This window comes from Globicephala melas, chromosome 17, assembly GCF_963455315.2.
Source record: "Globicephala melas chromosome 17, mGloMel1.2, whole genome shotgun sequence".
Classification (NCBI taxonomy): domain Eukaryota; kingdom Metazoa; phylum Chordata; class Mammalia; order Artiodactyla; family Delphinidae; genus Globicephala; species Globicephala melas.
The window spans coordinates 60,913,356-60,939,226 of record NC_083330.1 but is presented as its reverse complement, the minus strand read 5'-3'; the positions used below and the strand labels follow the sequence as shown (position 1 = coordinate 60,939,226).

The window sequence follows — 25,871 nt, the reverse complement described above, 5'->3', positions numbered from 1 at the left end:
CACAAGTCAGCGTAGACAGTGGCCTCAAACTTCTGAGCTTGAAAATAAGAGGCATCTTCTAGGTGAATCACTGACTCTCAGGGCTGGAAAGAGCCATAGTTATTGACCTCACCGCACCATTGCTCTGCTCAGAGGTGAATATGTGTCTTATCTCTAGATGATTTTATGTCACCGAGGCTTAAAGTTTATATACTTTCATGGAAATGGGCCCTCACGTGTTTTTGTTGAGCGCCTACCCTGGGCTGGGAGCTGATTTCTCTGAGACGTCTGGTTCTGTCAGCTGTGTCACCAATAGTTTCCAGCATGTAACTTCACAATGGTGACATAAAATGTTAGGGGAGGATCATGGTAGCACACCTTCTTGGTCTGCTCATGGCCTAATGGGATAGTCTCTAATGATACAAGGGAGACTTTATTTATTTTTATTATAATTAACAGTTTAATATTCAATAGACTTTTGGTAAGGTTGTTTAAGTTTATACAGCATTGTTTTGTTAGTGTGTATAATAATGTCTATTTGCAATTGCCAATAGCTGGAGTGATACAAGACAGACTTTAAAACTATTACATGAAATTCAAATAATTATATATCATTGCCTTATTATGTGCAAAGCATTGCTCATTTAGATTCTAGGATTCATGTAAGCCTCGGTGTTCTCTCTCCTGTCTCTTTCTCTCTGTCTCTGTCTCTTGGTGTCTGTCTCCTTAAGGGTCTTGTCTCAGTCATTTCTTCAGCTGCAAAGTGACATTTTCTTGGTCTGAGTTCTTTCAGGCCTTTATGGTGAGTCCTGGGTCATAAGTCTAGTCCCCCACTGGAAATAGTCAACGTCTGCTCTGCTGGAGTAGAACCTCGTGAATTCGAGGTGCTGTATGTGTTGTGCTCAGAGCGATCACTTCCCCTTTCTGGCTATCTCTAATATATATTGAGGCTTTTAAACCATTTTGTAGACCTGAAGTTCTATACAAATGTAAAGTTGTATTATTTTCCTGCCGAGTTTTTAAAAAAAATACACGTATAGGTAGCTGATTTTTTCAGAATAAACCACAGGCCATGCCCATTCCATTTGTAACATTCATATGTAAACTGTTTTAATGTCATATGACATAAAACCACTCATACATCTGTACAAAACACACATGTAAAAGCTATGCATTCCAACAGTGAAACAACCCAGGGTAAATGTGAGGTAACAAAACAGTGGTATATTAAATTAATCTTAGGCTATATTTTATTACGAATACTAAACTTACAGAATCAAGTCCTGTACTAAAATGAAGAGGAAGAACAGATATGAGCTTCAAAAACTGGGATCTAAACTTCTTGCTAAAGCTTTACTATTTCTACATTTGTAGTGAATTCCGGATCTTAATTGCATGGCTGCTTTTCTGGATCACATGTATGTAATGTCTTGGCAAACTTATTGAATTTTCATTTTGTAATCCATGAATCAATGGATAAATGAATGAAATTGAAATATTTAAATTTCTCACAGCAAGCAATTCTGGCACTTGAGCCAGGTATAATTTTTACTGTAAGAATAATCGCACTATTTATTTTCACTTTAGTCTTTTCTCTACTAGCATTGCTAAACCATGTTTTGTATTTTCTTAGTCAGGTTGACATTCACTATCACCTTTGTGAGACAGGGAATTAAACATCCTCTTAACACCTATGTGTTTGGCTCCTTATCACACGCCATGAGAAATTAGTTTGGTTAGAAAAATGACTTCAACACTAGTAATTCTTGTTAACTTTAAAGCAGTCCTGAATAGCTAGAGAGGGAATATTAGGCAAGTTATACATAGAAAGCCAGTTCTTGAAAGTCATAAAGAACAGTATTTTTTTAAAAAATAAAACAATCAGGGCTTCCCTGGTGGCTCAGTGGTTGAGAGTCCACCTGCCGATGCAGGGGACACGGGTTCGTGCCCCGGTCCAGGAAGATCAGACATGCCGCGGAGCGGCTGGGCCCGTGAGCCATGGCCGCTGAGCCTACGCGTCCGGAGCCTGTGCTCCGCAACGGGAGAGGCCACAACAGTGAGAGGCCCGTGTACTGCAAAATAAAATAAAACATTTATTTATCCACATAGATATTTGGCATTGTTGGAGGTAGAGATACAATGGTAAACAAAATAGATAAAATCCGTGTCCTCATTAAATTATTATTTTATTGTGAGATTTAGCCAGTTGATGAATTACAGCATAGTGGTTTTTTTTTTTTTTTTTTTTGGTACGCAGGCCTCTCACTGTTGTGGTCTCTGTGCGGAGCACAGGCTCCGGACGCGCAGGCTCAGCGGCCATGGCTCACGGGCCCAGCCGCTCCGCGGCATGTGGGATCTTCCCGGACCGGGGCACGAACCCGTGTCCCCTGCATCGGCAGACGGACTCTCAACCATTGTGCCACAAGGAAAGCCCCGAGAGTGCTGTTTCTTGACAGCATTGCCACCTGAAAGTTATGGTTTCTAAAAATCTTAGTCTTTATTTTTAAAATTAAGTATGCATGTTAGTATGCTTGTTGCAGTGATTCATCAATTCAGTAAATATTTCTTGTCTGATAGTGATAACACTCACAGATCTGCCCAAGTCACCCAGTCTTCTGGTATTATCTTTGATTGTTCCTTAGGGTTTCCCTTGGATTCTCTTAAAGTCACTTACTTAGTAGCTGTGGTCCTAGAATGCAGAAACTCCTTGGAAAAATCCTCATTACACAAAATAAAATCAAACTTTACAGCCTGACTTTTAAGATCCTCTTTACCTTTTGTTTATAGCCTCCAAATGAGAGCTTGTAGATATACTGTTTTCAAGTTTGGTTTAAGGGTAGCCTTTAAAACAAAACCAACATCTTTTTCTTTTGGGTAGAAGAAAACCCATTTTAGATTTTGTACAGAAATGCATAACCTTCAGTTTTGTTCTGAAGGACCTCTTGAGGGTAAATAAGGTGAATAATCACCTTCCCCTAGGATTATTGTGGTATACTTTTTTTTTTTTTTTTTGCGGTACGCGGGCCTCTCACTGTTGTGGCCTCTCCCATTGCGGAGCACAGGCTCCAGACGCGCAAGCTCAGTGGCCATGGCTCATGGGCCCAGCCGCTCCGCGGCATGTGGGATCTTCCCGGACTGGGGCACGAACCCGCGTCCCCTGCATCGGCAGGCGGACTCTCAACCACTGTGCCACCAGGGAAGCCCCAGCGTAGTGTTTTAAGGGTTGAGGTAAGAAAGAACAGGACCCTACCAGAGGCATCAAATCTAATCCCAGAGGAGGTTGACATGGCAGTAAATGCTAGTAGACACTTCTAAGGCAAAGGAGGAGAAAGGACGTAGGAAAAGGAAAGACCTTGGGTAGAGACTTTGTGGTAAAATGTAAGAGCATAATATTGTGGGAGTAGATGTTTAAAATAAAAACAAAAAAGAGGAGAGATTTTCATGTGGCTCTCAAGTCAGCCAGCTAATCTGTGGGAATATGAATCAGGAAGCTGAAGAGGGAAAAGAAACACACACTCAAGTCTGGATGACCAAGTTTTGGAACACAAAAAGAATGAGCGCTGGGGAAGTCCACACCACTTAAAAAGATTTGCCTCACAGTATTTTGCCGACGTGGTATCTGGAGGAGAACCGTGGCATGTACCAAAAATGCCAGCCACTATTGTAAACAGGGAACTGGAGTGTGGAATGGAGGCTCTGTCTGGAACTTCACGGAGTAGGAACCCAGCCTGGGAAGACACAAGCTATCCTAGATCCATATCAAGAAATCACGAGGAACATATTTCAAAAGCAGAAGATTGCAGGCTCATCTCCAGGGTGGCTGGTCTCTAGATGAAGCACTTATGTGTCCAAAGAGTGAGCTTCAAGTACACTCTTGTGGCTCAACAAGGGACTTTTTGCTAAACAGAAATGCAATGGGTGACTTGTCTAAGATGTCATAGGGAGTAGCAGGCTGTGACCAAGAACCTGTGATTGTTTGATACCCTGATAAACTGAAAAAGGGAAATCTAAATTTTGTTTCTGGACCTTAAAGTGTTTCTTACTGCAAAGATGATTTCACCTCTTTCTAAGATGAAGCTATTATGCAATAGGAAGACCCAAGTAGATTCTTTGGGTCAGTTGGGGAACTTGGTTGGATATTAGGAGACTGCCAAAGCCACTACATTTTTTTTTCTTCATGTCATACATGCTCAGTTAACAATTGAGAAAAAGTTAGTCAGATGATGATATATTTGGGCTCGAACTGTGTGCCAAAAACTGCAGTTGTGCATATCTTGGGAGCTATGACACCCACATTTCCAAAGAAAATTGAGTTTCTACATGCAGAGCAGAAGCATGAGTAGAGATGGAGAAGCTTAACTGGAGAAATCTTTCAGGAGAAAGTGACTCTTAAGATGTCTCTTCCCCTCTTGTCCTTTTCTCCCTCTCCTCCCCATGTCTCTTTCATGGGAGCTGAGCTATGTGACCATATTATTTGTCATCCCCTTTTGAAGGTGAGAAGGACAATTATGCCAGGGCAACAGGCATAAATGGGATGTGGGGTCACTCTGGCTTAGCTTCATAAGTTCTGTAAGGTCCGTACTGATGCCACCTCATCCCCATCTGCGGCATGCCTCATGCTCTGTTTTCCTGTTCCACTATGTAGATATCTCTGATATAGTGAGCAGCATATTGCATTTTAGTTATTTATGCCGTGTTTGTCTCTCTAATTGAACTGTGAGCTTCTTGAGGGTAAAAGCTCTTTTTTTTTTTTTTTTTTTTTGCGGTATGCGGGCCTCTCACTGTTGTGGCGTCTCCCATTGCGGAGCACAGGCTCCGGACGTGCAGGCTCAGTGGCCATGCCTCATGGTCCCAGCAGCTCTGCGGCATGTGGGATCTTCCCAGACCGGGGCATGAACCCATGTCCCCTGCATCGGCAGATGGTCTCTCAACCCATGCGCCACCTGGGAAGCCCAAAAGCTCTATCTTAATTGTCTTTACCAAGTATCTCTATTCCATAGCCCAAGGCCTGACACAAAGAAGGTACTCAGTATATGTTTGATGAGGGGGGAATACATTAATGAAAAATTTGGAGGGAGATAAGTGACAGGACTGGTGGAGAAGTTATTCCCAGTAGAGAGAAAAGGAGTCATATATATAATAGCATAGAGTTGTTGACAATGATTATGAGCAGTATTACAAATCAATCAGTCTTCATGGAATGGAGTGCTATGTTGAGGAATGGTGAGAAATAAGGAGGAACCAGAGTTGGTGGAGTCTATAGATTGTCTAAGAGTGTTGATTGATGGCTGCTCTAAAGAGGGGTGTTGCATAGAGGACTATGGCTGCTGTTTTGTTGTCCTCTTAATGGGATAGATTGGATAATATGCCAGGTTTGCATCTGAGCTTGGAGGAATGTGTTGGGTAAGCATTAAAACTTGAATGATAAAAAGAGAATAGCTTCTCAAAGAATCTTGATACTTCTGCTTCCAGCTGAAACCAGGAAATTCAGAGGCAGCAAAAATGAAATCAAGGAAAACGTTAATGGAAATTTTGAAGCTAGAAAAGGTTTGGTTTGAGTTTTGAAGGAAAGTCTGACCTGGTAAACTGCTCCCAAGTACTACTGTTATGATTTGCTGGCTTTTCATTATATTTCATTTATACGATATTAGCATATTATGTTCTAATTCTTAGGGGTGGGTCCCCAAATTTGGTAGCTTTACCAAGACTTCTACATTTACTGCAATGTTGACAAAGCCCAACTACCCAGAACAGGCTTGTGCTGTGAACTGTGGGCTGTTTTGCCTCAAATCAGCAGTTCTACTTGGGAGGGTCTTGCAAAGTAATCTACAAAGGGTTTTCTCTGTTACTTGTGTAGAATGGTAATACTTTAATTAAAGCAACATGTATACATAATTTAGTAAGTGCCAGAACTGACTTTTTTCTAATAGAAATCATAGTAAAACAATTTTTTTTTTGGATTATCACTTAGGGGATTGTGAATTGCCAAAGCCTCAGTCTCTCAATATTTTGGTCTGCAGGACCCCAATTTCTATGAATCTATGGCAGTTCTGACTTTAGCCTGTCTAAAATGGGCAGATCAAGCTTGAGGCATTTATTGTGGGCGTAGAATGAAGGTTTGCACATTAATCTCCCATGTCTTCTTCCTAGAAGAATAAAGTTTCAAACCTTTATTTTTTCCTAAGAGGAGAGCTTCCTCTTAGGGGTCTGAATCTACATTCTGGGGTCTTAACTGAGTTCTTTGGTAACCGATGACCTCCCTTTTGTATTTAAAGGACCCCCTTGAATGCCACTTATTTTATCTATACATGTTCCTTTAAGTTCTTACCTAAAGAGTTTTCCTCCATGTCACAAAGCTACTTACTTTAAATGCTCATTAGTACTCACTTTTTATGCTGAAATAATGCATATTTGAGTTGCAGTTTACAAATAATGATCAAAGAGTACCTTCCTCTTAATTAAATCTTTGGTTAATTTGATGAGCCTTTCCAGGGTCAAGTGAATTAATTCTATAAAAATCTAATTGTCTTGACTTCCCATTCAGCTGAATCATTTCAAAATTTAATAAATAATTGTCTTTCCCATACAGATTAAAATTCTTTATAACTGAAAAAAACCATTCAAATAAATATGGTATTTACACTACAGTTTTGATAACTGTAAGCCTTGACCCACGCTTAGGTGATCAAATAAACCACAGAAGTGTTAGGAAAACTAACCTGATTAAATTAAGAAGAAGGAGCTACATTATTAATAAGTAAGCAAGCAAATCGTGGACAATTTGACTCTTTCAATATTTCTTTAACATTTGATGTACAGTTTAATATGCGTTTAAGACAGTTTATTTTTTTCTTTCCTAGAGAGACACCTCCTCTATGGACGGCCTGCAGTGCTTTATCGGACTAGATATGATATCTTGTATCACACTGACTTTGAAAGCAGTTATAGTGAAATATTCCTAATGCCACTCTGGACATCGTACACTGTTTCCAAACAGGTCATTGAGAAAACTGGGTTTCATGTTCTTCATGTCATTACGCTCCTTGCCTTAAGATAATGATTGTTTGCTGAACAGAATTGTCTTAGACAAGATTTTAAGTTTTCCTGATGAAAGAAATCCTATATTGGATCTGTTGTAAAATATTTTGAATTAGACTTTCTGCAGTGTTCTAAAAACTTCATGGTAATAGGTGAAATAGCATAGCATACTAATTCTTTTAGTTTTTTTTTACTCTGCTCGACATGATCCACTAGTTACAGAAGCCACCAATATCTGGCCATTTGTTTTAATAGACTTTATTTTTTAGAGCAGTTTTAGGTTCAGAGCAAAACTGAATGGGAGGGACAGAAATTTCCCATATACCCACGGCTCCACACATGTATAGCCTGCCCCACTATCAACATCCTGTTCTTTTTTAATGAAGGTTTTTATGTCGGGGTTTCAGTTTTGGTAAAGATGAGGTAAGAAAGTTTATATCAGGAATTAGAAAAATTCATTGGGCAGTTGAACTATGTTTTTAAACTCTGAATACAAATGACTATTTCCACTGCCCCAAACACAGCTTCTTATTCATTTGTACTCAGGCACATACAATACATATATAGTCTTTTTTTTTTAAATAGGAGATATGTCTATATTATTTCTCAGAATATTATTTTTTAAGCTGTCTTATGTGGAATCTCATTTGTTATATCAACAGTGAGATTTCTGCCTTGCGTATTATTGTTTCACCTAAGACTGATCAGAGAGTCCTGCTACTAAAGACATAAGAGTTAAAAAGTTACTAGCTTAGTACATTTAAAACTGAGGTCCTTAGGAAAAAAAAAAAGAGTCAATATCAGAATATGAGCTATAGTAAAAGCTAATGGGGCTTTGATTCTGGCTGTCTGGAACCAAACGATCTGGCTTCAGTATTTCCCTGTTGGTTTGGTGTTATCTCTGCCATGGCATTGCTGACTACCTGTGACTACCATACAGGCTGAGGTCTCTGGCATCCCTGAACACCTGACCAATTGCGTCCGGCCTGATGTCCGTGTTTCTCCGAGTTTCAGTCAGAGCTGTTTGGCCTACAAAAATGATAAACAGATGTCCTATGGATTCCTCTTTCCTCCTTGTAAGTTACAGATAGCAGGATCTGACCATTCTAGAGGGATGTTATTTTGTGGAGTCTGGCGTGTGCAACTTGGTATTTAGGATTTCAGTGGTTTTTAGGTTTTCTAAAAAACCTAAAAACCAGAGGGGCGCTCAAGAGATTGAGGAGATGAACTTCTCTGGGAGCCTTCCAAAAGCAGCCGCCAGAAAAGAGACCAGCTTTCACAAATCCTATTCCCGGGGAATTCTAAAATGCAAGGGAATATTCTGTGTGTCACCTGACATCACTAAATGAGCATCTGAAAGTGAAATAGGAAATTATTGACATAAATCTTTTACATAATACTATAGAGGTGATCTCTTAAGAATACATGAAGCCCTTTAATTCTCTCTCATTACCTTGATGACATTTTTTTAAAAGTCCAAATTATGCCAGTAAAATCAAAGAATTCTTTTATAAAATACTTAGTAGACCCAAGACTAAGTAGGAAGAAAAAGAATCATAAAAATTTTTTTAAGGAGAACTATTGAGAAAAGAGATTGAAGAAAAGAGATTGAGTGGGAAGGGAAGTAGGAAATGGTATATAAAGAATGGGATAAGTAGGAATAAAAGAGTAGATACATGCATTTCATGCTGTTTGGACCATTTTAGAAGATTCCTTTTTTTATTGATGTCGATTTTATTATGTAATGGGCACTATTTGTTTTCCCAATGTTTAGATCTGAGCTCTTTGCCAGAAACTAAATATGATGCATTCCTTGTAACCAATATGGTTCCAATGTATCCTGCTTTCAAACGTAAGTCTAATATTTACCTAGTAGACTATTATTTGTGGAAAGAACTGTTTCTAAATTTACCACTTACCTTTCCTACCTCTCTATTCATTTTAATAATAATAATACCTTTCATGTGTTTAGCCTTTATAATTTTTGAAGACCTTTAATGTAAATTCTCTACTGCTAAGCCAAAATATGAATCTGTGAGGGAGCTTGGCAGGTTTTTTTTATCCCTTGTTTATAATTAAGAAATTGAAGTCACAAGAAGTGACCCATGAATGGCAGAAGCTGAGCTAAACCAAGTTTGTGCTTTCCTTCGAATCCGGTGTTCTCTCTATTTCAATGCTCAGTGGTTTAAAAGAGTCTTCTCTGTATTTTGGAGGCTACCTGACATTTAACAGCATCTGTATTTATTTATAGAATGTTACAGTAAAAGCCACTAACACCTTTTTCCTTTAGTGGGATGGCGATGTATTCTGAATATTAACCCCGAAACCCAGCAAGAGCTTAAAGGGTCTTCTGAATCATCAGAGAATTAAGTTCAGTAGGTTTTAGGGCGGTGCAAATTATATACACTCATAATTTCTTTGTATATGACATAAATATTCGTGGATGGTAGTGATGAAATGAATGGTATAGGCACAGTGAGCCCCAGCCCCAAAACTGAGTTCTGGTCTCTGGAGTGTGAACACTGGCTATGTGATCATAGAAATGCCATCTAGCCTGTCATTTATAAAATTATGAGATTTGATTGCATGACTTCTGTGGCTTCTATGGATTTGTAACTTAACTGTCCGATGACAAAAACAATCCATTTTCTATGTCTGCTAACAAAGAATTCATTCATTTGCCTATCCATCCATATTCCCTCCATCCATGCATCCCTCCATCCATCCAACCATCCATGTATTCAAAGACAGAGAAGGCATTATAGAGTAGCTTTGCCCTCCCTTCGGTTTATTTACAGTGAGCAGACATATATGCTTATAGGAAAGGTAGGAAAAGGGAACACTTCTACGTAACTCCACTTTCTAAAGGAGTATTGGGCTGTGTTACATGACTCTCGGGGCTGAAATAAAGTCTCAAAATAGGACACGAGATGGTGGAATGTCATCTACAGAGCCGAGCCTCCTCAACTTGACGTTGGTGAAATGGCCAACACGGTTTAGAGAGAAAAAAAAATGTTTATTTGATGTCCTAAGTTAGTAAATAAAGGCTTATTCAAAGGTAGAATCTCTTGCCTATGAGTGAAAAATTAAAGTATGCTTTTAAAAGGTTTCCTCGTTTGTTCTCAGCCCCAGCTGAGAAATGTTTCACAAACCCCCGTAGATCCATTTGTCCTAATATTACATGGAATGCAGCTTCATTGAATTTCCACAAATCAGGGTTTCCTGGATTTCTTTATCCTTTACTGATGCCTTTTTGACCAAGCAGCAATAGAGGAAGCACACGGTACCACCCTGAGGCTGGTGTGGCCAAAGGCCTTTCACAGAGGGCCCGCTGTCCTCCTTCACTAGGGGAATGGTTTTCTCCCATGCCACATTTCTGCGGGTTTGGCCTTTTGACTGTTCTCATTGTTATTTCTTTCCCTCTATGGCTCTCCAATTTTTACGCTTAAGTTAACATTTGAACTTCTTCCCCACTGTCCTCATTTCTTTATTGCAAATAATTATCCATGGTATTTTGGCTCTGGTGGGCTGCTCTGTCTTTCTCATTTAGAATAGAGGATCAGCAGTTGAAGCACTATGGGAAAAATGCCCAAGCATTTTCTAATAAGGGGAGGTAAAAAATGATAACAGCCTGAACCTCAAAACCCCAATGTAGAATAGAGCATGGTAAGTTAAATCTAACATGTTAGAGCCAACTTCTTTGGTTTGCCTTTCCTGTCATCTTCTGTTATTCCCTTCTTTTGCCTTTTCCCTTTTCCATTCTGCCCCTCTCCTTCCCCTGTGATTGACTATCGTGTAAATTGGAGCTAGCGAGGCCAAGGAAATCCTCTCTAGAGGATGACCATGAAAGTGAGAAAGGAATAGCGGAGGAGAAACTAGGCATGCCTAGTCAGGGGACGTGTTTTCCAGATGAAGGGAAACGCATATGCAAAATCTTACTCTGAAACAAGTTTAGTGAGTAGGGAGACAGGAAGAAAGGCATGTACCTGAGGGGGAAAGGAATAGGAGGAAAAGTCATGGAGGGAGGCAAGGGCCATGGTGGAAAGTTGGGATTTTATTTTAATTACAGTGAGAAATCATCTGGAGTGTTAGAGGTGGGTGTTGCAGAAATGTGATACAATCACATTTATAGTGTAGAAGGATCCATCTGGCTACTCCAAAGAGAATGGGCTACGGGGAAGGAAGAGTTTCTCCCAAGGTGCCAAGTAGTCTTTTGTGGTAGTTCATTGCAAAGAGGATAGTGACTTAGACCAGGGTGGATGCAGTGAAAATTGTGAGGAGTGGTCAGATTTGGAAGACTGGGATGTATTTTAGAGGTAGCACTAACAGGACTTGTTCACATGCATATGAAGTAAGGAGAGAAGTCAGGGATGAATCCTAAGATTTTGACCTGAACATCGGGGTGAGTGCGAGTGCCACTGGCTGTGATGGAGAAGCCAAGAGTTGGATCAGGAGTGGATGAAAAATCAAGAATTCTCTTTGGATAATTTTTTGTTAGATATGATTATTAGGTTTTCAAATGCACCCTGAGAGGGCTGGTTGGATAACATGTCTGGAGTTGCCTGGAAAGGTTAGGGCTAGAGACATAAACTTGAGAATTAGCCCATCTCCGACATGTGAAAGAAGAGGAAGTAGATTAAAGCCTTTTTTCAATTTCCCACAAACACCATACTTCCCCTGTTGCACATACTATTCTCTCTGCCTGGAATGTTGTCTCCACCTCTTTGCCTCAGAAACACCCACTTGTCCTTCAGATCTCAGCCTAGTAACCACTTCACCCGTAAATCCTTCCCTGACTGGTTGGGCTACGTTAAACTCCTCTACCATTGTCTCTGTATCTTTCTCTTGGCCGGTTCATAAATGACACACCCACAGCTAATGCTTTAGGATGGATTGCTCTTAAGAATCACAACAGATCTACTGTCTCTTGGCTTGTGACATTTGGCTTGTTTAATGCATCCAAGAGAGAATTTGGCCAAAGCAAGGAGTTTTGTTTACGGAGAACTGATTTTGTTTCTGTACAGGAGTCTGGAATTATTTCCAAAGGGTTCTGGTGAAGAAATATGCTTCAGAAAGAAATGGAGTTAATGTGATAAGTGGACCAATTTTTGACTATGACTACGACGGCTTACGTGACACACAAGACAAAATCAAACGGTAAGCTTTTCGTTCCCACGCAACGTGTGCTTTTAAATTCCAAGATCTCACTCAAGAATATTTTTCAAATATTCACGTACTAGAGAAGAGCTGATACCTCTTAAACCTGTTGCTCTTCGAATCTCCTTGTGATTTCTTCAGTTCTTTTGGACCTGTGATTAAACGAGGCATTGGTGGTTGGAAAGGAATTAGGATTTGTGGTAAATAAATGCACTTTTCATTTTCATGAAAGAAAATGTATCAAAAGATTAGAAAATTTTTTAACTTTATTCTTCAACAACTCTTTAGTGGGAAGATGATAATTTTCACTTGTGTTCACTATTTGGGGGGGACTTCTGGCATTCCTTAGGTTTTCTGAGTCAGTACATTTCAATAGGAAATTACATATAAACTTTGGTCAAATCTCATTTCTATCCCTCTCTGTGGTGCTATTAGGGATATAAAAGGCATACTCTGTTCATAAGGAACTTACAGTCTGGTGGAGAAAGTAAGAAGATATAAATACAACAAATTCATAATAGGTCATCATTTAATTTTTTTTTAAGGAGCTGATATACCTAATATTTGAAGAACTCTTTTAAAAGATTTTTTAAATTTTATTTTTGGCTGCGTTGGATCTTCATTGCTGCATGCAGGCTTTCTCTAGTTGTGGCAAGCGGGAGCTACTCTTCGTTTCAGTGTGAGAGCTTCTCATTGAGGTGCCTTCTCTTGTTGCGGAGCACGGCTCAAGGCACGCGGGCTTCAGTAGTTGTGGCACATGGGCTCAGTAGTTGTGGCTTGCGGGCTCTAGAGCGCAGGCTCAGTAGTTGTGGCACACGGGCTTAGTTGCTCTGTGGCACGTGGGATCTTCCCGGACCAGGACTCCAACCTGTGTCCCCTGCATTGGCAGGCAGATTCTTAACCACTGCACCACCAGGGAAGCCCTCTTCATTTAATTTTATAGATGCATGAAACAGTTAGAGAGCAACACAAAATATGAGAGGGTTTCATTGTGATTGACAGACAGACATAAAATGCTAATTTTTTTCATATATATAACTAATAAAATAGGTGTTATCCTACCCCCTTTCCAGTCATCCATAAGAGAAATTTTATCCTACTTGTACATTTATTTTATTGCTGATTATTGTCATAGTTTTCAGCCCAAATTATACTGTTAGTTCAATTATAATTTCAATATTTTGAAATGATTAAAATTAAGATAATAGAAAACCAGGTAAGGAATTATGAATTTCTATACTATGCTCTACTCAAAATAATTTTTTATACTTTTGTAACTCATCAGTAGCACTCAGTTCTTAGAATTTTCTTTAGTAAATGAATTCTCTGTACCAACTGTACCAAGTTCAGGATCTCACTGTGGCTGGAAGGGCTATCGCTCTCCTAGCTCCTGTGTTTTCTGCCTCTGGTCCATTTTATACAAGTCTTTGAAAGTTCTTTTCCTGAAACATGGATCTCATAATGGTACTTCCTAGCACAGAAACCTTCAGTGGAGCATTACTGCCTGAAAAATAGTGCCCAAACTCTACAACTTTGGCACTCAGAGCCCCCCTTACTTTGACTTTTATTGACTCTTCCAGACTTACATTTCTACTCCATTGACCTATGCATTATGTCCCGCCTCTGAGAATTGGTTCAAGCTGTTTTCTTTGTCTGGAGTATCTTTTTCAGTCTACCAGGTTGAGAGAAAGAGGGGATTCCAGGCATTGAAAACATGATATTCAAAGATATAGAAGTGGGTTAACACCTGTAAGTGAAAAATGACTCCATTGAGTGAAATTTAATTTTCGTGACTTGGGCGATATTCGCTGGCCACCATTTAAAAAAGAAAGCTACTACCTCGGCTAGAGTTTGATTTTGCCTTCCTGTTTCAGGTATGTGGAAGGCAGTTCTATTCCTGTTCCAACTCACTACTACAGCATCATCACCAGCTGCCTGGATTTCACCCAGCCCGCCGACAAGTGTGACGGCCCCCTCTCTGTCTCCTCATTCATCCTTCCTCACAGACCGGACGATGATGAAAGCTGCAATGTGAGTTCAAGAACAGTGTCCTTTAGGATTTGCTGACGGAATTCATCTTGGTGTCTTAATTTATATTCCCACCCTTGAACTAGGACATACTTATCATAAAACATTTGCACTACACAAATTGGGTCTTTAGAAAGGACCCAAAGGAAACTTTGCGTAACACTTGGGAACTTTGTGCTCTAATGGCTTTTTATTTTTCAGCATAGGGGTCTGTGGGATGTGTGTGCATTTAATGTTGTTCTATTTCTGTGTTTGATTTTGGCAAATGATAGAAGTGCCCATGTTTTCTATTTTGCAAAACACATAGATATTTTGTAGAAAGTGAAAAGTAACACAATTTTGGTAATTACTGAAATGAGGGAAGAGTTCTCAGGAGCTCATTATATCATTCGCTCTACTTTTGTGGATGTTTGAACATTTCATTCATAAAAACTTTTTTAAAAAGACACACACACAGGAATATATACTTTACAAATCAGAGTTTCATTTGCTACTAGTTATGAGGGCAGACGTAACAGGTCACCCCATTCTTAAATAGCACAGATGACTCTTGATTCACTTATTCCAACGTGAAAGGAAGACGGCATGGCAAAAAAGCCTCAGGAAGGCAGACAGGATCCGTGCTCTGTGCTCCTGGCTCTGTACTAATGCTGCACTCAGGGACAAATCACGTGATTACTCCAGGTTTCTTTAATGTGATGGAAATCCTGTGCTCCAAGGTTGATTTTAGAAGTAATAGTCTCTATGCTTTTGTTTATATAATAGAATAGGAGATAAAATCTATAGAGGAAGATTTTTAGTCAAAAAGCAGTACTCAAATTCCTTAATTAGGTAAGGTACCCTGGGAAAAATGATGGCGTGTTTAACATAGTCACACTCCAGGCAGCCTTCAAGGGGGAAAGTAAATGGAACAAGCACAGAAATTGCTTCACTAAAAGGCAAAGACCCTTAAGAATAGCTTCAACAGAGATTTTCAGCTTCATGGACAAGGCAGCTTTGGGGCTATGGCTTCAATTACAGGTGAAGATTGAGGCTATGACCATGCAAAACAAAATAACAGGTGCAGACAAAAAATTGAAATGTGGCTGAAAAAGCTAATTAAGTTGGCTAGAATATTGGAAATGAGGATCATAGTGGGAGGTAAGGTTTTAAAGTTTGCATGGAATCAGATTTAAAGTAAAAGTAGTCGTGGTAGTAGTCATAGTGGCCATAGTAGTAGTAGTTATCATTGATTGAGTCCATGTTACTATCCAAGTACTGTGCAGGTCCTCTCATTCATTACTTCTGATCATCTCATTACCCTATTAGGCAGATATATATGAGCTCCTTCCCCTCCCCTTTCATTAACTCTTGAGAAACCTGTAGCTCATAAAGAAAAAGTATGTAACATGGTTACTGGTTAGTCAGTAGAAAAGTAGAACTTTAGATTCAAGGCCTCTGATTCCAAAAGCTCATCCTTTTTCAAATTTATCAGATTTCTGTAGTGGAAGCTTGGGGCCTGAAGACTTTTTTCTCATTGCACAGACATTAGATAACCATGGAAAATGTTTAGGCATAAGAGCAACATTGTAGACTCTGTTTGGGGGAGATAAATTTGAATTGGAGGGGATCAAGCATGGTCCTCAAAGGTCTTTGGCAAGATTCCCAGGATTGAGGGAACAGAATTTGAACTGGGTGTGGTCTTGGAAATTTCTAAAGGAAGGTGGAAGGCAGCAATACTGTACTGGAAGGATAAATAAGATCTTAGACATAATTGGATGGGAGGTGGAGAAGCAAGGGAACTTCAAGTGAGAGAGGAGCTGTCCTCAATTTATTGGCTCGACTTTCTCAATTTCGATTGTTCACAGCCCTCGAGACTAGGTAATGGCATACCCGAGAGGGATGTAATGCCTCTGCATAGCATGATGTACTTTTTTGAACTTCAGTTTTACTAAAATCTTGTTGTGGGGAGGTAAAAGTTTTGCAGAAAAGGAAACACATATTTTATGGAGTTAAATTCAAAATTGCCATACATGTTTAAGATAAGGCAGAGACTACAAAGACATTTCAGACTTAAAGTAGGCCATTTAAGAGACACCTCAATTCCTGGGGGATGTATGTTCACATTTCCCTGTCATTAGGGGAATTTGGTGATGCAGGAGTTTGAAAAACGTTGTTCTGAACTCAGCTCAGAGGCAGTTCTTTATTCACCCCGATGTTACATCTGACAAATGAAATCCACTGATGTCCTCATACATCTTCCTCTTTGCACAGAGCTTAGGGGTATTTCTTATAGAGTTCAAGGCCAGCATGCCTCTTATTGAAGAACCCCCTGCCTACGTAGACACCTGTCCTTGCCTTAAAGTCCACCTTAAGACTTCTGGGACTTGAATTCACAAATTCACTTGGGAGGAAGTTAGGGGGAAAAGGCAGGTGAAGGATAAATGTCCATAGCAAGAAAAACACTAAGCAAGTTCCTGGACTGTGCTTTCGTTTGCATTAATGTGTAAAGTTGTTTATTTTTTAAATTTATTTTTAAAGTTTTTCTTTTCCTCTCTTGGAGCACATGAACTTTTATTTGACTTTTATTAGTTTTGCATTTTGTACTAGAGTCTCCTGCAGCAAATCCTTCTGTGGATTGCTAGCAAGAGGCAGAAGGCCTTTTCTTCATGTGTAACATAGCCCAGTATTTTGACTAATTGGAGGCCGGATTTTAGCCTGTGAGAACCAGAGGAGAATGCCCCTCAAATGAAATTGGCAAATCACTTCCCAAGGAAAGAAATAGCCAAAGACAGATTTTCCCCCAAATTCGTATAATCCCGGCTAGCCATTATTTAAATTAGGAAAAACCTTTTCACTTCTTGTCCACACATTCAAATGACTTACATTTACAAAGGAAACATTAGACTTACTGACCATTGAAAACTCAAATAAATGAGTTGAATATGAAAATTCTCCCGAAAATATCACTTCATGCTTACTCTGCTTACTCTGAGGGGGTCCCGACCCATTTGGAGACCTCCTACTTCGTTAATTATGTGGTCACACGGAGGATTGGTCAGTACCGTTGTGGGTAGAGTTATATTTAGGCCTGTTCTTTCCTATGACTCGCAGAGATCTTGGTTAGCTTGGGTTAGGGGGGTGGGGCGTGGAGGGTTAAAATCCTTATTTCCCCCAGCCTGCAAAGCAGTTTCTTCCTGTTTCTTCATTTTGCCTGGGATGGCCAGGCATCAGTTTCCTGAACCAACACCCTCCTGTACATATTTAGCACTGGCACAAGCTGCCGGAGCTCCCTGTCCAGGTCCGTGTGGATTGGAGCTTTCTGAGAAAACCCAGTGCAGGTTCTTGGGCTTTGGTGGGTCGTTCATTGAGACCACTTGCAGTCAAAGACTTGGGCGAGGGCATGCTTGAACGTTCTCAGCCCTGGGACGCACAGCTACCCTTCGACTTGTAGAAAGACTTTTGGAAGCCATTGCAATTCCGGAGGCATTTGGGAATAAAATTATTGGCAAAGACCCTCCTGCCCCATGTCTACTGACGAAGGTAGACATTTCTCCATATTCTCAAGGTTCTCAGATCTCGTTCCTTCTCTCAAGTTCCCTCAACAGTGAAAGAAGATATTTTTTAAATGTAAAGGACTGCTTTATCTGCACTGCCTTTTTGTTTCTACTTAGATGTGAAATAAATTGTTTAGTGTGGGACATTTAAATGTCTTTCATCTCGAATTTGTGCCAGTGAGGCAATTTTTGGCAAGTAGTTAAGACAGAAAGAGATTTCCTTCCTTCCCATCATGGGAAAACCCATGATGTTGTTTCCTTACTTTACTCATTTTTTTCCCCTTCTTCCTTCCTCTCCTTCCTCCTTCCCAGGGAGCTGAAGTAAGCATTATTATTCTTATGAACCAATGAAGAGACCGAGGCCTAGAGAGGTCAAGCAGCTTCAGCAAGGTCTCACAGCCAGGAAGTGGAAGAGTTGCGATTCCAACTCAGGCCTCTTGGGCCCCAAAGTGCCAGGTGTATCAGCTGAGCTGCTTAGAGTCGAACTCATTCAAATATCAATTCACTGCCGTCTAATAGAGGATGTCCTTCATCTAGCACGTTCTTCTGAAGGACTAGAAATGCACACACATCATTTTGTGCATCGGGCACAAGCTCTTTCCTTTCCTTGGGAGGCAGAGGAGCATTCCTAATCCTCATGCTCTGTACTTCTCATTGCAATTTGACAGCAGGGGAAAGAAACACATCACTGAATTCTCCAGGGCCTTTGGTTTTCCCAATTTTGATTTATGTTAGGAGAACATGTTGCATCGAATGCCGTTTCGCACCACACATCTGGTTTATTTGGTACAGCTAATTGCTGCTGAAAATGTTCACAGCCAAGGACCCGTATTTGTGGCCCGTTGCCAGCAGCACTGTGGGAGAGAGGCGGGGAGGCCAGGAAGGAATAACACGCCTTGGCTTTGGGTGCAGGAGTATGTAGAGGTCATTTGTGGACGTGGAGCAAATGGACCGTGTAGAGAAACTCCTCTGGAAAATTCTGACTCTGTACTCCCTTTCTGTTGCAGAGCTCAGAGGATGAGTCCAAATGGGTAGAAGAGCTTATAAAGATGCACACGGCTCGGGTGCGGGACATCGAACATCTTACCAGTCTGGATTTCTTCCGCAAGACCAGCCGCAGCTATCCAGAAATTCTGACGCTAAAGACATACCTGCATACATATGAGAGCGAGATTTAACCTTCTGATCCTCTGCGGTGCAGTCTTATCAACTGGTGTATATTTTTATATTATTTTTGTATTTATTAATTTGAAACCAGGACATTAAAAAAAGTTAGTATTTTAATCCTGTACCAAATCTGACATATTACGCCTGAATGACTCCACTGTTTTCCCCTAACGCTTGATATAGGTAGTCTTGTGTTCTGAGTAGAGCTTGTAATAATTACTGCAGCTTGCGTTTTTAGTGGAAGCTTCTAAATGGTGCTGCACGTTTGATATTTGCATTGAGGAAATATCAATTTTTCAATGCACAGTTGCCACATTTAGTCCTGTACTGTATTGAAATACTGATTTTGTAAAGTTGCATTCACTTACTGTTAATTATGACAGACATATTTAAGCCTTATAGACCAATCTTAAATATAATAAATCACACATTCAGTTTTCTTCTGGTTTTATTTGGTCTTTATTTCACATAAATTAGAGTGTTTGCTTCTGGTATAGTTCATGCATAAAATGTACACATTTCTTGTATTGGGCCCTCTTCTTAGTTGGACGTAGTTCACATAGAAAAAAGGACATCCTTAATATTCAACTGTGGTGGCCCGGATGAGGTAGATGAGGTACATATCTATGGGAAATCAGAAGGGCAGAGGAAACAGAAGAACTCCTGAATATCCTCTCTCACCTATCTATTTTAAAAATATCTTGAAGTCTGGAGGAACAGGTTCTTCTGATCAAGTTGTTTCAAAGCTTTTATTAGGGCTTCCCTGGTGGCGCAGCGGTTGAGAGTCTGCCTGCCGATGCAGGGAACGCGGGTTCGTGCCCCAGTCCGGGAAGATCCCACATGCCGCAGAGCGGCTGGGCCCGTGAGTCATGGCCACTGAGCCTGCGCATCTGGAGGCTGTGCTCCGCAACGGGAGAGGCCACAACAGTGAGAGGCCCACGTACCGCAAAAAAAAAAAAAAGCTTTTATTAGACTCAACAGAGACTATATTAAGGCTATATTCTGTATAAGTATCAACGTAAGAACCAGAGAGGATATAAAGAGGAATAAGACACTGGGATGAAATATAGACATAAATGTGTAATTAACCAATCAAAGTTGAGAATAATAAATGCCAAGTGAAAAGTGTTAGTAATCACGCAATATGACAGAAGGGTCTGAATGATAGGTGGGGTGATTTTTGATCGACTCAGTTGTGGCTTTAAGTAATAATGAAGCACAAAGCAAGGAATCATTCAGAGATTTTCAGTCCTTCTGATTGTGTCAGGGAGAACGCTGCATCTTAGTGTTGCCATGTCTCTAACAGTTAGTAACCTCCCATAAGAAAAAAAAAGAACAGCACTTCTTTTTCATCATGTTAATTTTTACAGCAGCCACCTTTTATGGTCAGTGAAATGGGTTTTTAATTTCTATAAATTCTCCTTTAAAAGTAAATCTGCGTAAGAAGGAAGACATTGTGGGGACTTCCCTGGTGGCACAGTGGTTGAGAATCTGCCTGCCAATGCAGGGGACACGGGTTTGAGCCCTGGTCCGGGAAGATCCCACATGCTGCGGAGCAACTAAGCCCGTTCGTCATAACCTCTGAGCCTGCGCTCTAGAGCCCACGAGGCACAACTACTGAGCCCGCAAGCCACAACTACTGAGTCCGTGAGCCACAACTACTGAAGCCCATGTGCCTAGAGCCCATGCTCCTCGACAAGAGAAGCCACCGCAATGAGAAGCCTGCACACGGCAACGAAGAGTAGCCCCTGCTCACTGCAACTAGAGAAAAGTCCGTGCGCAGCAATGAAGACCCAACACAGCCAAAAATAAATAAATAAACAAACAATTTTATTTTAAAAAAAAGAGGGAAAACATTGTGTGAAATAAAAAATACATAATAACAAAAGTAGGACAGATGGTAGTGGGGATATGCGAAAAATCATGAAGGTGGTATGAGAAAAACCGATGTTTGGGAAACACAGATACGGGAATACGCTGGAAGAAATGAACATGGTCATACTGTTGACATCTGTATTTATCCAGCAGCTATGATAGTCCAGGCACGCCTCTGGCACTTCATATGCTTTGTCTGTAAATATTGAAAAGTGAGGAGCTCAGAGAAGATTTTATGGAAAGGGGAAGCATGAAGCTGGGAATGGAGAAGGCTTGAATTGGGCTTTGTAGTTTGGGGTAGGTAGTGTGGAAGTGAAAGCGTGGGCGATCGTTAGTCAAATTCATTTCACCTGCCTTCATGAATCAAAAATACTTGCGTGTCCTCCAAGTGGCATGTAGCCTAAACAATAGGTCGCTTGCCCAAGTTGTTTTCCAGGAACCCGGAGTCAGCTTTGTCTAGTTTGAGCTGAGCTGGTTAAGACTGGATAGGACCACCAAGCCTCCAACTGGGCATGCGCGAGTGTCCACTCTCGGTGACCTTCTGACATCACAGGGCCAAAAACTCCACCTTCAGATCGTGCTAAGCGCCTCCATTTTTTAATGTGCAGAGGCCCGTGGCTTAGTTAGCCCTGCACAGAATGATGATTGACTACTGCACCTTTTTCCAGTCACCTTTCCTTACAATCCTTGTGCTCCCCAAGCCTCAGACCGCCCTGCTTCTTTATTTTTTAATCCCCAAAATACCCCGAGCTCCTTGCCTTCTGGGAGGCGGCTCTGAGATGCCACCTCACTTGGCTGCCTTTCAAATAAATCCTCTCTCTGCTGCAAAACTCAGTGTCTCAGTGTTTTGGTCTGCTGCAAGTCAGGCAAAACAAACCTGGTTTGGTAACAAAAGTATGGTAGAAATGAATTGGGATATCACTCATCATTTATTTAATATTCAGTAATGATTGATTGACCATCTACTGCTTGCCAGTACCTATACTTGCTGTTGAGGTTAAAACTAAATAAGATAAACATGGTTCCTGCTGTCGCAGAACTTGCACTTTAGTGGGAGAACGAGACCACTTAAAAAACCCCAGGGTTTAGTTGTGATGTGTGCTGTGAGAGGATAACAGGTGCTGAGGGACAAGGGGGTGGAAAGAGAAGAGCCTTCGATGACACTACAGCCAACACTTGAGGGATGAGAAGAAATGGCCTCAAGAACAAGGATGAGAAGGTAGAGCAGGGCCAAGGATTAGGGGTGGGGAAAAATCTCGGGATGCATGAGGGTCTGAAAGAAAATAGGTGTGGCCAAACACAAAGGTGGGGTTGGTTGGGAATAGGTCAGCAGATCCTAATGGGCCCTGCTGAGGATCCTATTCTAAGTGCAACGGAAAATAATTGAGAAGTTTCAAGCCAAGGTACGACAATATTCAATTTAAGATTTCAGTGTATTGGCATGGATATGCAATAATTACATAGTATGCTCTAAACGTAATTCCACATAAAATACGTCTGATGTGAGAGGGTACACCTATTAGGTGCAGTAATTCTGCATTAATACTCCCAAAAGTAGCATTACAAGAGAGAAGTGTTAATTCTACTTTTTAAAAATATTTGCAAGCTCCTTGCTTAGCTAGATTTGCACATCACCTCAGATTGAACTCTTCTAAAAATAGGTTATACCTGAGGCTTTTGGGCAAAGCAGCTGCAAATTTAGTTGAGTACCGTTACTCTATTTTTAATCCTTAGGTCAAGTCTTTCTTTCTCATAAATAAACTCCATACCGACCACTGTATATTTCAAGTGAGTGGTTTTGCCGATAAACACATGTCATTAATTGTGGGGTTATTCGTGAAAGTCTCTGAATGGACAGGAACTCTATTAAAATGAGGTCTGGAAGACTATTTTAAGTTGGGGTTGTTTTTTTGTTTTTTTATTGAGACCTTGGTCCATTCATGCTTTCATTGAGCCCGTTGCCAACTGCTTGCTAGCACGGTGGTCCTGTTCTAGTGGATGGATTCAGAAAGTGACTCTCTAACACGAGCTCATTGTAAATAGAGTAAACCAGGGAAGCAGCCACAGAGTTTCTCAAGGGTAAAAACATTCTGAATTGTTTTTAGGAGGGTTGACTTAAAAAAAAAAAAAAATCTAAGCAAAAGCAGTGTTTGGTGTCAATCGGGTTTGCCCCGGATTCCAGTGCCCATTATTCCTTGCGGTGGCTGGGGGGAGGGAGGCTGTGGATGAGGTCTTCATCCCTCCTGTTTGTGTTCCTCTGACTTCAGCTGTCTCTCCCTATCTCTTTGCTGAGTCAGGCTGGGGCTGCCCTGCGGGTGGGAAGTGGTAAAGGCAACGGGAATTCTCCCAGGAGGAGAGGGATTGTATGGGATGGTGAGGAACAAGATTTAGCTGTTTGAGTTTGTAGGCTGGGGTAAGCAGAGCCTGCTAGAGGCTCAGCCAACAGCGGCAGCGGTTCCTGTTTGGGCTGCACTTCTAGGAAGCGCGTGTCCTTGATCCCTCTTGTCCCCGCTCCTGGCAGGGATGTCCAGTTTGGGCTGGAATATGCAAGTGGAAATTGTGTCCCTGTCCTATGAAATTTTGCACTCTGGTTCCTGGGAACAGGCAAAACTCCAATCCCTGTTCCCTCTAATTCCCCCTGGACTCTGTTCCCTCTAATTCCTTCAGGTGGTTCTTTTCCTGCCTTTCAGTGGAAACTCAGGTGCTGATTAATGTTCAGCTGAACATTTGAGACCCTTGGCAGTGTTCTTTATACAAAAATGCATGAGAAATAGTTTTAACTTTAAAAGTCTTACAGTACAGTGGATCATATATATGTTAAAATATAGTTACAATGCAACATACGTTTAGTGAGAACAGAAAGGAAGAGTCACTCTACCTTGATGTGGAAATTAGCATTTATTAAGCACCTATGATATGCCAGACTCTGAGCTAGTTATCTTACCTATGTTATGTTTTTCACTGCTATTAACAGCCCTGAGGTACGTACAAAACCCCACGTTTCATAGCTGAGAAAAATTAGGCTAACTGTTGAAAAACGAGTTGTCCACAGCCACATAGGTAAAGAGGAGAAAGGCAGTGTTTGAATCCCTCTCTCACTCCAAGAGCCATGCTATTCCTGCATGCCAAAATGCCTTTCAGGTAGGAAGAGGGGAAGAGCAGATCAGAAAAGACATTGAGAAGTGATGACATTCAAGCAGTAAGACACCTGAAGAATTAGTAAATGTTTTTCAGGGAGAAAATGAAAGAAGTCAGTTCTAGCAAACATTTGCAAAAGTAGGAATTCTGAAAGCTCGATCGTAACACTGTCAGGGAATGGAAATTAGTTTCGTGGAGCATATGCCTGTGCTGGCTTTGGAACTGGGGTGTGGAGACTAAAAGTTAGACTGGTAAGGCTGAGTTCAAGTAATAAAGGAGCTTGCTGAAAGGATTTAGGCTTCATCCTGATGGAACTTGTTTACTAGGAAGACCAATCCACTCAAGATTGTGACTTAGGAAGCTCCATCTTCCTTCAATGCATAGCATAATTGGGGCAGGCATCTAGTAAAGAGTCTTATTGTTACTGTATACGGGTGAAGGCTCAGACAGTTTCAGTAGTTTGGGGGATGGAAAGCAGGGGAAAATCTGACAGATACATAGGAGGTTCAATTGACAGAAAGAGGGATGATAAGCATAATTCAGAGGCTTTTAATTTGGGCAGTTGGGGAAATGATGGGGCCATTACCCAAAAATTCCAGGAAAAGGAACAGGTGGAAAGATGCTGGAGTAACAAGGAGACAATAAATTAAGTCATTCATTTATTAGGGCTGAAATGGAAGTGTGAACAAGTCGTCTCGGCGAATCTGACCAGGAAGCAAGGGAAGTAGGAGACTCAGTATAAGGAAAAATCTGCACACCTGGTATGTAGGTGTCAGTTAATACAATACATGTGGGCCCCACTACCCTTGTAAGGTATATAGAGTGAGAAAAACCAAGATAGAGGAAGGAGGCCAGCATTTCAGGGCAGAGGAGAGAAGACAAGGCCGTATTAGGCAGTGGGATAAACGCTGGAGATTTGCAGGTATACTCCTTTGGGAAAACCTAAACCCACTGAAGATGTGGAAAGAAACAGTCTTTAGAGTTCCAAGAGAGAAAGGGAACTTTCCTGGGATTCAGGACAGAGAGAAGTCTGTGGATCTGAGCGGTGGTTACACTCTAGGATGTGCTGTATGATCCTTTTAGAGAGATGGAGCCCTAGGTCCTGGAGATCCTGGCTGTGGCTTGGAAACAGAAGATGGGCAAACCTCAAGGGACCTGGGGATATGCACAGTGTAGATGTCCATGCCTGTTGTATTGGTTTGGCCAAACAATTTGTTTGTTTTTTTCCATAACATCCTACGGAAAAACCTGAACCAACAATTTGGCCAACCCAATACTTCTCCTGTTGTTCTCCATTTACTAGATTCTGGTGTAACCTGGAGGGGAAGATAGAACTCTCCGTAAAGACTGAATTAAAACATCACGTAGGGCTTCCCTGGTGGCGCAGTGGTTGAGAGTCTGCCTGCCGATGCAGGGGACATGGGTTCATGCCCTGGTCCAGGAAGATTCCCACATGCCGCGGAGCGGCTGGGCCTGTGAGCCATGGCCACTGAGCCTGTGCATCTGGAGCCTGTGCTCTGCAACGGGAGAGGCCACAACAGTGAAAGGCCCGCATACCACAAAAAAAACAAAAGCAAAAAAAATCATGTAAGCCATGTTAGCTGGGATCTTAGATCTTAGATTAGAAATGAAATTTATTTTAGGGAAATAAAGTTAGGGAGTGAGATACATACCCGCTACATTTGGAAAATGCTTAACACCATGCTTGGTACATGTCAGGTGTTCAAGAATATTGTCTAAACAAAAATGAGCCAGGAAAAAAATTTTTCTTTTAAATAGAAGGAGCAGCTTGAGAGGCAGGGAGAGAACGGGGAAAGAGTGAGTATTGTGAAATGCACGGATAGAGACACTTTCAACATGGAGGAAGTGGTCAGTGATGTCAACTGCCAGAAAGAAGTTAAATTAGACAGGAATTTGAAGGAATCCATTGAATTTTGCAATAAGGTGGTCCTC

At 41.0% G+C, this 25,871-nt stretch overlaps 1 protein-coding gene across 7 annotated transcripts in view; it reads left to right on the top strand.

Annotated features, from left to right (window-relative positions):
* The window catches only part of ENPP2 (ectonucleotide pyrophosphatase/phosphodiesterase 2), a 107,980-nt gene extending 88,636 nt beyond the window's left edge, over nt 1-19,344 (top strand). For 5 of the 7 annotated variants that reach the window (XM_060286980.1, XM_030875669.2, XM_060286982.1 and 2 more), the window contains 7 exons: nt 5,452-5,526; nt 6,840-6,976; nt 7,958-8,093; nt 8,792-8,869; nt 12,042-12,174; nt 14,049-14,205; nt 18,746-19,344. In XM_060286980.1, the coding sequence (XP_060142963.1) occupies nt 5,452-5,526; nt 6,840-6,976; nt 7,958-8,093; nt 8,792-8,869; nt 12,042-12,174; nt 14,049-14,205; nt 18,746-18,916 (887 nt within the window). In that variant the 3' untranslated portion in view covers nt 18,917-19,344. The remainder of the gene's footprint in view (nt 1-5,451; nt 5,527-6,839; nt 6,977-7,957; nt 8,094-8,791; nt 8,870-12,041; nt 12,175-14,048; nt 14,206-18,745) is intronic. The other 2 variants (XM_060286981.1, XM_030875670.2) reach the window with 1 other exon arrangement.
* Nucleotides 19,345-25,871: the final 6,527 nt, after the last annotated feature.